Source organism: Zophobas morio, unplaced genomic scaffold (genome assembly GCF_036711695.1).
Source record: "Zophobas morio isolate AGI-343-1 ecotype UQ-CSIRO unplaced genomic scaffold, CSIRO_AGI_Zmor_V1 ptg000028l, whole genome shotgun sequence".
In the NCBI taxonomy this organism is placed as follows: Eukaryota; Metazoa; Arthropoda; class Insecta; order Coleoptera; family Tenebrionidae; genus Zophobas; species Zophobas morio.
Window position 1 is genome coordinate 5,027,372 of NW_026972133.1, and position 12,203 is coordinate 5,039,574.

Consider the following 12,203-nt stretch of genomic DNA (forward strand, 5'->3'; position numbering starts at 1 on the left):
CTTCGGACATGTTGCCACTACGATCGCAAATTTTTAACTGCAAGGTCGTAACGTGTGTGTACTGCTGCTTGTTAGCAGAATTGTACAGCAGTTGTATCCAATACATTCGTACCTCGGCGTTGGAACGTGAATGAATGGCTTTATGACCGTTCATTTTTGCATTGACTGCTGGTAAAAACTGCTGACAATTGGGTGTTAAACACATACTTGGATGATGGTACAAGGCTTCATACTGTACTTAAAGCTACCAACGAGAATGTCAACATACGTCTCAAACAGACAGCATTGAACAGTTGTGACAGGCTTCAAGTTAGAGAAATACGCTTACCGTCTTCAATGCCACAATGGCCACGTCACATCTACAGAATAATCCCCAGTAACATTTTATATGTAATAAATATTGAAGTTCTGACATTTAAATAATATGGGTAACGACAGATTTTTTTTTAGAAAATCAATATTGGTTTTAAATATTGAATATATATTTATTTTCAATGTTTAATACTTATTTAATTCAGAACATTTAATAAATGTTCTTCATGTGAAAGGGGGTATGGATATAAAAAAAAACTTGTATGGAATACAATATATAATTTATTAAACACAAAAATACATTGTCACTGGAAATAACAGTGTATTTGAAACGTTGCGGCAATATTTATACATTTAAAAATTATTTGTCCTAGAACCAATTCGTTGAAAATTTGTACCAGGTGATTTTTTTTTAATTTCTGCTGTAGTTACCCATGACATTTATGTCAGTAGTGAAACTGAAACTGCTGACATAAGCTTCATGGGCAACCAGAGCATAAATTTAAAAAATCACCTGATGTGAAACACAATATAAATTTTTTAAATATAAAAATACACTGCCAACTTACAATGAAATAAAAATACATTGTCAATGGAAATAACAATGTTCTGCTACATTTCAATCGTTATACAGAAATATTTATCTAATAATTATTTGCTGTATAACCAATTCATTGAAAAGCGATATAATTAGTTAAAATAAAAAAAATCATACCTCATGTTTTTTTCGATGAGAATTCATTCTTGCTTTTGTTTGCGCTTAATGAGGTCCTACCATTTTTTAAATTTCAGTAGTTGTGGCGTTTTTGTGACGTTTCCGTGTGGTACCTACAATTAAATTAACTTGTAAAGTTCGTAATTTTTAAGAAATCACATAACTTTACATAATGTAGCCTTGTTAATTGTGAGTTCACTAAAAGAGAGCTTATTTTTTTCCTTGCCCTGAAAACTTGAAAGCAATTTGGTTCATTATTAATAATTTCTTCAAAATTGCATACATGTTTTTTTACGTCTTTTCTTTCTGGCAAATAAAGATTATTATCAGTCTGAAACTAATTTATAAATACTAGGAGTTAATAATAATAATAATAAATGCTTACCAATTCATCCAATTTCTGTGTATCTCCCGCAATTTCTAACTCGATTTCTTCTTTTTACTTCCCGAGCGTAAGCAAAGGAAGTATTGTAATCGAGTCCGTCGGCCGACTCTCTACTTTTACGTTTTCTCGATCTTTCATGACCCCTAGAAGACGAAGAAATAGGTCTCCCATTTCCGTCTGTCTGTCCGTCTGTCCGTCTGTCCGTCTGTCCGTCTGTCCGTCCGTCTGTCCGTCTGTCCGTCTGTCCGTCCGTCTGTCCGTCTGTCCGTCCGTCTGTCCGTCTGTCCGTCTGTTGTCCCGGATTTTTATTAGACAGATAATCTCCGAAAGTACTCGACCGATTGTTGTGAAATTTTGTACTTATATTAAGAATATCATGTAGATGGTAAAACGCTAACCAAAATTTGTCTAATCATCCCCACCACTAAAGCGATGACGTCACTTCAAAATTGTACATAGTAAATGGGTTTTGAATTGTATAAAATAACATAGTCCTACACATGTAGTTTACAACTCTGAATCGACTTTTCACCCGAAACGTCCAGATTTTTGGAAAAAAAATCAAAATTATAAAACAACATTTTGAAATTTAATTTTTAATCTGCTAACCAGAATGCTTTGAAATGTTGCAGATGTTTTAAGGCTATAAAGAGCATCATAAATCTTTAGTCAAAAAATATTTGCTTATCCCCTCCAAAAACTTGATGACGTCAGCTCAAAAGTTTGTGGAATAAATCATATCTAAAATGTACAAAATATGATGAGTCTGTACTTGTGATCTATCACTCCATTCATATTTTTTGGATTTGCATATACAGGGTGACTCAAAAAAATTAATGAATGCGTAAATATATTTTATTGATTTAATCAGGAACTACAAAACCGAATGCTCTGAAATCTTGCAGATGTTTTAAGGTCATAAAGAGCATAAAAAATGTTTAGTCAAAATATATTTGCTTATCCCTCCAAAAACTTGATGACGTCAGCTCGAAAGTTTGCCGAATAAATCATATCTAAAATGTACAAAATATGATCAGTCTGTACTTGTGATCTATCACTCCATTCATATTTTTTGGATTTGCATATACAGAGTGACTCAAAAAAATTAATGAATGCGCAAATATATTTTATTGATTTAATCAGGAACTACAAAACGGAATGCTCTGACATCTTGCAGATGTTTTAAGGTTATAAAGAGCATAATAAATGTTTAGTCAAAATATATTTGCTTATCCCCTCCAAAAACTTGATGACGTCAGCTCGAAAGTTTGCCGAATAAATCATATCTAAAATGTACAAAATATGATGAGCCTGTACTTGTCATTTATCACTCCATTCATATTTTTTGGATTTGCATATACAGAGTGACTCAAAAAAATTAATGAATGCGTAAATATATTTTATTGATTTAATCAGGAACTACAAAACGGAATGCTCTGACATCTTGCAGATGTTTTAAGGTTATAAAGAGCATAATAAATGTTTAGTCAAAATATATTTGCTTATCCCCTCCAAAAACTTGATGACGTCAGCTCGAAAATTTGCCGAATAACTCATATCTAAAATGCACAAAATATGATCAGTCTGTACTTGTGATCTATCACTCCATTCATATTTTTTGGATTTGCATATACAGGGTGATTCAAGAAAATAAATGAAAGCGTAAATTTATTTTACTGATTTACTCAGGAACTACAAAACCGAATGCTTCGAAATCTTGAAGATATTTTAAAATTATCATAAGTATGGTAAATTTTTGATCAAAATGTATTTGGTCGTCCCCCCTAAAAAATTTATGACGTCACCCCAAAATTTTGCTGAAAAAATGCCATCTTCAATGTGTAAAGTATGATGAGTCCATACTTGTGATTTATCACTGCATTAAAATTTTTAATATTTGCTTATACAGGGTGTCTGAAAAAAATTAATGACGGAGTGAATTGATTTTGCAAAACTGAATACTTAGAAATCTTGACGTTTTGAAGTTATTGTAAGCGTGGTAACTGTTTAATCAAAATGTATCTCTTTATCAACCCCAAAAAAAATTCATTACGTCTTCTCACAATTTTGCTGAATAAAGTAGATGATCTGACTATACTTTTAAAATTTTTAATATTTGCTTATACAGGGTGTCTGAAAAAAATTAATGACGGAGTGAATTGATTTTGCAAAACTGAATACTTAGAAATCTTGACGTTTTGAAGTTATTGTAAGCATGGTAACTGTTTAATCAAAATGTATCTCTTCATCAACCCCAAAAAAAATTCATTACGTCCTCTCAGAATTTTGCTGAATAATGTATATGATCTGACTATACTTGTAAAATTTTTGATATTTGCTTATACAGGGTGTCTGAAAAAAATTAATGACGGAGTGAATTGATTTTGCAAAACTGAATACTTAGAAATCTTGACGTTTTGAAGTTATTGTAAGCATGGTAACTGTTTAATCAAAATGTATCTCTTTATCAACCCCAAAAAAAATTCATTACGTCTTCTCACAATTTTACTGAATAAAGTATATGATCTGACTACACTTGTAACTAATCATTGCATTCAAATTTTTTAACTTGCTTATACAGGGTGACTCAAAAAAAGAAATGAATCAGTCACTTTATTTTAGCGAATAAATCAAGAATTGCTAAACTGAATATTTTGAAATCTTGCAGATGGTTAAAATTGATTGTGAGCATGGTAAATTGTTAATGAAAATATATCTGTTTATTCCCCCGAAAAAATTCATGACGTCATCTACAATTTTTGCCAAAAAAGTTTAACTCAAAATGTGCAAAATATGATGAGTTTTAACATAAGCAACTGTGGCCTGTGGTTTAGTGGAGGTGGAGTGTGCAGTGCAATTAGAAGTTCCGGTAACAGATCCCGGCACTTCCAACTTTTTTCGCCCATCAAATCAAGAACAGCACTTCCGATTTTCGCAACAATAATGTTATAATATTTATTTATTTGTTATTGTGTGTTCGTGAATAAGCACCATAAATAGCAAATGTTGAAATTTTTTTTTGTGATCGGAAGAATATCTCTTAATCATTTTATATATTGTCAATACATGATTAACTTCGACTGTTAATGTTTATACATCGAGAGAAGCAGAGAAAAAGTACATACGCATTTGCTTCAGTTACGCCACTGACCGTGTCATTTCTTTATCGCACGTTGAGACATAGTTTATATAAACAAACTCCCAGCCATAGCAAAAAGCGGAAGTTGGAAACGACGAGCGGCGCGGGGTTTGGGTGGCGAGACGAAACAGTTGCGATTGCGAAATGCGAAGCCAATTCGAAAAAAACTGTTGAAGAGTGAATGTCATTGAGGATATATATCTCCAAATTTTAAAAATTGGACCAAGTTACAATAATTGTTGCCTGGTAAGTGCAGATATTTTGGATTTGCATATACGGGGTGATTCAAGAAAATAAATGAAAGCGTAAATTTATTTTACTGATTTACTCAGGAACTACAAAACCGAATGCTTCGAAATCTTGAAGATATTTTAAAATTATCATAAGCATGGTAAATTTTTGATCAAAACGTATTTGGTCGTCCCCCCTAAAAAATTTATGACGTCACCACAAAATTTTGCTGAATAAATCCTATCTAAAATGTACAAAATATGGTGAGTCTCTTCTTGTAATTTGTCATTCCATTCAAATTTTTTCGATTTGCATAAACAGGGTGACTCAAAAAAATTAATGAAGGCGTGAATTTATTTTATCGATTTAATCAGGAATTACAAAACCGAATGCTTTGAAATATTGGGAATATTCTAAAGTTATTATAAGCATGGTAAACTTTTGTTCAAAATGTATTTGTTCATCCCTCCTAAAAAAATTGATGACGTCACCCTTAAATTTTGCTGAATAAATCCTATCTAAAATGCAAAAAATATGATGAGTTTGTACTTGTGATTTATCATTCCATTCATATTTTTTAGATTTTCTTAAGAGGTGGTTCAAAAAAATTAATGAAGTCAATTTATTTTATTGATTAAATTAAAGGCAACACTTATTATTAGTATTACACCCCAACCAACCCAATTTGGTAGACAAAAAATTTGTTAAAGGAAAAACTCGGTTGAAACATAAGGGTAGCATGCTTATTTACATTGACTTTAACATTACATACCTGCATTTGTTTTATGCGTTCACTTGGTTCCGCGAATGTGAAATAGACATGTTTATAATCAACCAATTGTGAATTTCACCGCCAAGAATTAAAATAAAACCCAATGTTTTATATAATAAGCGGAAGTCGAAGCAATAAAACCGATGGTCGTTTTGTTTACAGTTTCTCTGTTTGACTTTCAAGTATGCTGTTACGCCTGTCATCTTAAATTAAGAATGTTTATACATACACGATTTTCAGCTGCCTGGGATACGTATACGTGAGTAAATTGTTTCGTTATTTTATTTGTTATTACAAATCAATATTCAAAACGACCCAATTCATTTTCCCGAAAATTTGAGAATATAATAATTTTATTCTTAGTATTACACTACATCTATCCCAAACTGATATACGTGTCCTTGCAAAAATGTTGATGACGTCATCGCAATTTTTTTTTAAATTCCCACTACAAAAATGTAATGAGAAAAAACACAATAGGCATGCAGTCGTCAAGTTTCCGACAGCGAGGGAAGTACTGTCTAAACTCTTTAGACCAATTTTTTTTTGGTTGCGCCTGGACCTTTATCATTCATCATGTTGTCTCTACATTCATAATACGCTTATATTCAGAAATATTAAACCTCTTAAATATACTTACCTGTTGAGAAATTGCATTTGCTGCATTGCATGTAGAAGTGAGGTTATGTAGGTTTAGTACTGTTTTCTTGACAAAACGGTATTTACTACACTATTCTGAATTTATCGCAGTACCGATAATCACAATTCACAATAGGACAAACACCATGAACTTACACAAAATATTTTTTGAACCACCAACAATAACAGAAAATATGTATATGTTGCACATTGCGCAAACGCGTTCCAGCAGAGCAAGCGCATCTGTAGGTGAAACGCAAATTTAAGTAAGTTTTATAAAAATGATGAATACAATTGTTATTTTTTGTTCGCAAAAATAAAAAAAATATTACTATTTAATGAACAATTAATAGTGTGCAAAACGAGAATTCGAATAGTGTCAATTTCACAATAGCTAGTAATTTTTCAAATCAATTTTTAATATTGCTCCAATAAAAACCCTATGAAATAAATTACCTACAAGTTGTCCCAACATGGTACTTTTTTAATTTTTTTTTTGTTCGGTATCTTGATAAAAAGACATTTCATAAATATGTAATATATGTTGAAATTCATATATAAATTTATAAACATAAAATGAATATTATATAAATATTTGTAATATCTAGTCAACATTTAATATTATATCAATCTTGTATAAATATTAGAAAAATATTGCTTGCTACTGGGGAAGTTACTTTATTGACATGGAATAGATACAAAAGTAAACTATAAATAATAATAAGTATTCATGTTGCACAACGTCTTCGTCTGACCAGTGATCTGTATACTTGGCCAGTGAAGTGATAGTGTGATTATAAAAGACATCAGCAGAACATGCCGCTAGTACAATCAATTAGGATGGTAATGGAAAATAACCTACATGTTACAGTGGCTAAATGCCTTCTGCAGTATTAGAATCTTCACTGTCATAATCACTAAAACCATAATCTGAATCTTCGTTAATGTCGATTATAAGCGGCGCAATCTCTTCACGGTCAAATACTAATTCCCGTTCCCACCACTCCCGTATTATTTTATTCATATGGTCAACAGTATTTTTCTACATTGTGGGCGTGACATGTGCTAACGCTTCTTTCCACATTTCCACGGAATTTTTTTGACCATAACCATCACGCCCAATGTGTTTGGAATAAAAATTTGTAGTAAATCCCCAAATATTTTCTATAGGGTTAAACACACAATGATATGGCGGCAATCGCAATACTCTATGGCCATTCTGTTGGCCCAATTCACGGCAACATACGTTTTTGGCAGTTTATTTCTGAAAAACATGATATTTTAAATGAAACGATTGAGAATAGTATATGCATTACTGTGCAACCAAATGAAGAAGTTCCGTTTTTAACTTCTGTGAATCTGAACTTATGTCATGTTGTTAAAGCCATTCACGAATTTCTCCTTTTTTCCATGAACCACTGGGACATTTGTTTGCAAGGGTACTGTGGTATAATAATCAGTGATGATTCATAGTCTGGATTTTTGGTATTAGAAGAAAATACTAGCGCTGCTTCATCAATAAATCCATTGCTTGTACCTGCATGTAATACAATATACCTAAAATATAGTGAGAAGAATAAATAACTAACGTGAAACTGACACATTACTAAATTTTCCCTTCTATTTTGAACATCCTGATACTTTTGACACTATCGTCTTGCAATGACCTAACTACCGAACCATTTTCAAATATCCATGTTTCATCAAGATATACACATGGCAAAGAATTTGGGTTCTGCTGATTGTGCATGTATTCACGTAAGAATTTGGTTCTTGCATGAACAACATGTTGTAATTCCATAAGACGCTTCCGTACACTGGTTGGCGAATAACGAAACCCAATAGAGAATGTAAAATTTTTCCGAACGAGCTCACAGAACCTGTGGCGTTGCGCCGCAGGCTTCTCGAAGGACCGTATAACCGTGTCGTACACGGTACGAACACGGCAAGAAAAGAGTGTTGTTTTATAACTATATATTAATAGTGTGTAAATGTGTGTACAGTTTGTCGACCGATCGCGTGTACTGCGAGGTGCGTTCTGTCTTCGGGTCCGTACCACCCCGGTGCCGTCGAAGGGTGGGTGGTGGGGTTGTACCGCTCTTGTGCAGGGCTGTACTGCGCATTCCGGCCCCCCTTGAACCTGTGGTCTCAAACCTGGGTGTCGTCGTCGATGGGGAACGGGCAGATTCGGTTTGTGGCCCGCACGACAGGTCCCGATGATGTCCTGATGGTGGCTGTCCGGACGATCCCATCTTTTCCTGGATGTGTCTGCATGACGACTCCCATTCGCCAGCACATCGGATGGAGATTGTCTTCGCGTAGTAGAACGGGAAGTCCTGGCTTCACCTCTGTTTTAGCAGTGCGATTCCACTTCTTTCTTTGTTGCAGCGTGTTTAGGAACTCCCCTGACCAGCGCTTCCAAAAGCTTTGCGCCTGTTGTTGGACGCGTTGCCACCGTGACAGGCGATTCTCTTTCACCATTGTAACATCGTCTTCGACTGAGGTTGTTAATTTTCCGCCGATGAGGAAATGCCCAGGAGTTAAGGCCGTGAGATCGCTCGGGTCAGAGGATAATGGAGTCAGGGGTTGGGAGTTGATGCATGCTTCAATCTGCGTCAAAGGCGTATAGAGCTCCTCATACGTCAATAAAGCATTACCCGCAACACGTTTTAAATGATATTTTATTAACAATGGAAGTACGTTGTCATTGGTCACCACCAAAAGTTTCAACTTGGCGCATTTTTCTAAAATTGGTACATTTTGTGCATTTGAACTAAAGAATGAAGCTGGCCATTCTGACTTATTTTTTGATAACCAATGTGGACCGTGCCACCACAAATCAGACGTAATAAGTTTACTAGGTAATTCACCTCTTGAGACAATGTCTGCAGGGTTATCAGCAGATTTAACGTGATGCCAATTAGAAATACTCGTTAATGTGCTTATTTCAGCAACGCGATTTGCAACGAAAACGTTCCAGGTACTTGGCGATGATGCTAACCAAGATAACACTATTGATGAATCTGTCCACAAATACTGCGTTGTTATGTTTAGATTTATTGTAGGTAATAATTTGTGTATTAAGCGGGCTAACAGCACGGCTGCGCAAAGTTCTAGTCGAGGCAGTGTGATAGTTTTTAATGGAATTATTATTATGTTTATTGATATCTATGCTATGTGTTTTGTTTACTGATATTTGTTGCATTGATTCCAAAAGTTCGCAACGTTTTTCTAAAAATGAAATCAGATCCGTCAATTTTGGTATTTCACTATTTAATGTTGCCTGCCATTCTTTGCGACTTGTATAGTCTAATTTTTCTACAATTAATGGAACAATTAATGCATCCCAACTTTCTACGGGTAATTTTTGTATGCGAAGTGCTTCAATGTTTGTCGTAACGTCGACACATAATTTTCTCAGAGCTACAGAATTTGTTTTAAGGATAACAGGACTATTAATGATAGCTAAAATATGTTCTTGAGTAATTAGTCTTACGTTATTGTATCTTTTTCTTAACAAGTCATAGGCCGATTTGTAATTATCTACCGAAATAGTGAGAGCGTCAATTGTCGCTAACGCTTCTCCCTTCAATGAGGATTTTAAATAGTGAAATTTTTGGCAGTTATTTAAACTATTGTTCTGATCAATTAACGAGCAAAATGTGTCGTTGAATGACAGCCATTCCGAATATAAACCTGAAAATGTTGGTAAATTTAACGTAGGAAGTTTGATGGACGTTTCTAAGTGATGATTATTGTTAGGATTACTATTATTTTGACTAGACGCCGATGAAGGTGAGTATTTATTTAATTTTTCCCGAATGTCAACTATTATGTTGTAATACTGTGTCTCGATAATTTCGCGATCGTTATCTGCGTTGTCTTGCAACTCAATTTGAGTTTGATAACTTTCGTATTCTTTGATCACGTTTTCTAATGTTTCTAACCGTACTTCAAGGTGATAAACGCTATCTGTATTTTTGAAATTTTTAACGAAGTTCTCAATGCGAGTAATTTTGGATTTAGCGATTCCTCGCCTGGAGCGTAATTCGGCTACCGTTTCTACAGTCATTTTAATGAAGTAAATGGGATTTTTTGAATCGAATTATGCGTTATTGATATACGAGAACGCGGTACACGCAGATTGGCGCAGATTGAAATAAATATGCATACAGGGTAATAGGACTTACTTGGATTGTAGATTGTAGATTTGATGTTTCTTGATTCGATGATTTGTTTGATCGCTGTTCTATCCGGCTCGAAGGACCAAATGTGGCGTTGCGCCGCAGGCTTCTCGAAGGACCGTATAACCGTGTCGTACACGGTACGAACACGGCAAGAAAAGAGTGTTGTTTTATAACTATATATTAATAGTGTGTAAATGTGTGTACAGTTTGTCGACCGATCGCGTGTACTGCGAGGTGCGTTCTGTCTTCGGGCCCGTACCACCCCGGTGCCGTCGAAGGGTGGGTGGTGGGGTTGTACCGCTCTTGTGCAGGGCTGTACTGCGCAGAACCCTCAAATATATGTTTCTCCTTCAAGCAATCAATTAATGGCGATCGTGTAACATGTATTTCTGTAAAATAATCGTTAGTATCTATAAGGCGTGCGCATCAAATTCATACTTTTTTCGACCATTCCATATAAGCACTCTCGAATAGCACACTGCTCCGAAGTGCTAATATCACACACTTGCTTTGTTCGGGGGTCTCTATTTCTTGGGAGAATGTACACCTCCGGTTTTTATTTGTTGTACCACGGAGTTCACTGTTCGCACACATACACCCAGAGCAGCAGCAACCAGTGTTGCCAACTAAGCGATTTTGTCGCTAGATTTAGTGATTTTCAGAGGCGACCGGCGACTTTGAAAATGAATTTGAGACATGTCTCAAATTTAGCGATTTCTGGTATCCATTTGGAGACTTTTAGCGACTTTGACACGACTTTATTATTTTTAGTTTTTATTCGCCTAACAATTAAAATTATTATAGTTGCGTCGTTGGTTGCGCCAGGTGGTACTTTCGACACGGCGAAGTCGAAGGTCATGCTGGAGGCAATGGCGATACCACAAACACCTAGTGAATTGTGAATTGTCAAATGTAAAATGAAATGTTGCTGAGTTAGAGTAGCTTCCAACGCGAAAGGTGACAGCAGGTGGGAGTGCGCAGAACACAGTTTTGGTTCGGTCTTACAAATATCGTGGAAACAGTGACGGCGGCGATAGAATTGGTATAGTGTATAATCCTAAACGATATTTCATTTTCAAAAAAAAAAACTGTTATTGCGCATAACACTTGAAAGAAACTACAAAGTTTTGTTTGACCTGAAAATTTATTAACTGTTATCAATTTTATCACAATCCTAAGTACCGTTAGTTTAAAAAAAATGTTTAGTAAGAATTTCAAATTTACGAATTGGTATTTGGGGCCATTTAGCGACTTTTTAGTGATTTTACGTCTCTTCCATTGAGACAACTAATTTGTAGCTATTGGCAACCCTGGCAGCAACCCTCTGTACAATCTGACTGCATTACTTATTGTAATAAAATACACCTACTTACGTCTTGAACAGCTGTTAGTGGTAAAAGAGGTCCCCCGCTATCGCGTTCTTTAGTAAAATAGTCCACTAAATTATCGTCCATTTGCTTTACATCTTTGTGCAAGGGCTTCGGCATGGTGGAATGTTTACGTTCAAGCAAGCGACACGTACCACGGTATACGACAGTTAACTTGGAGTTCTAAAAAGAACTGTTATAGTTCTGAAAAGAACTGATACGATTACACGAGCAGAAAAGTAGAAAAATGCGAAAAATCAAACAATAACACAACATAACCAAAGTTGACACCAATGACACCTGTGAAATCGATAAAACTTTAGCATATGTTTCGCTATCAGTCGTACCAATATAATTTCCCCCAAATTGATCGATTTTGATCCGTATTGCCACGTATTGCGGCGCGTATTTTTGATTTAGTGTTGGTAACGGATTTACGTTATCCATGACGTGTAC

General features: G+C 34.9%; 2 protein-coding genes across 2 annotated transcripts in view; both read right to left on the reverse strand.

The window, feature by feature from the left end:
* The window catches only part of LOC135137089 (uncharacterized), a 29,590-nt gene extending 17,553 nt beyond the window's left edge, over nucleotides 1-12,037 (reverse strand). Inside the window, exon 1 of the mRNA XM_064066635.1 lies at nucleotides 11,754-12,037. The gene's annotated coding sequence lies outside the window, so the exon portion shown is untranslated. The remainder of the gene's footprint in view (nucleotides 1-11,753) is intronic.
* LOC135137054 (uncharacterized) lies at nucleotides 6,856-10,831 on the reverse strand. Its single transcript, XM_064066592.1, has 6 exons — nucleotides 10,819-10,831; nucleotides 10,609-10,769; nucleotides 10,384-10,483; nucleotides 9,690-10,165; nucleotides 7,510-9,361; nucleotides 6,856-7,457 (listed from the first exon to the last, which is right to left on the reverse strand). The coding sequence occupies exons 1-5, from the start codon at nucleotides 10,829-10,831 to the stop codon at nucleotides 8,342-8,344; spliced, it is 1,770 nt and encodes a 589-aa protein (XP_063922662.1). The 3' UTR covers nucleotides 6,856-7,457; nucleotides 7,510-8,341.
* Nucleotides 12,038-12,203: the final 166 nt, after the last annotated feature.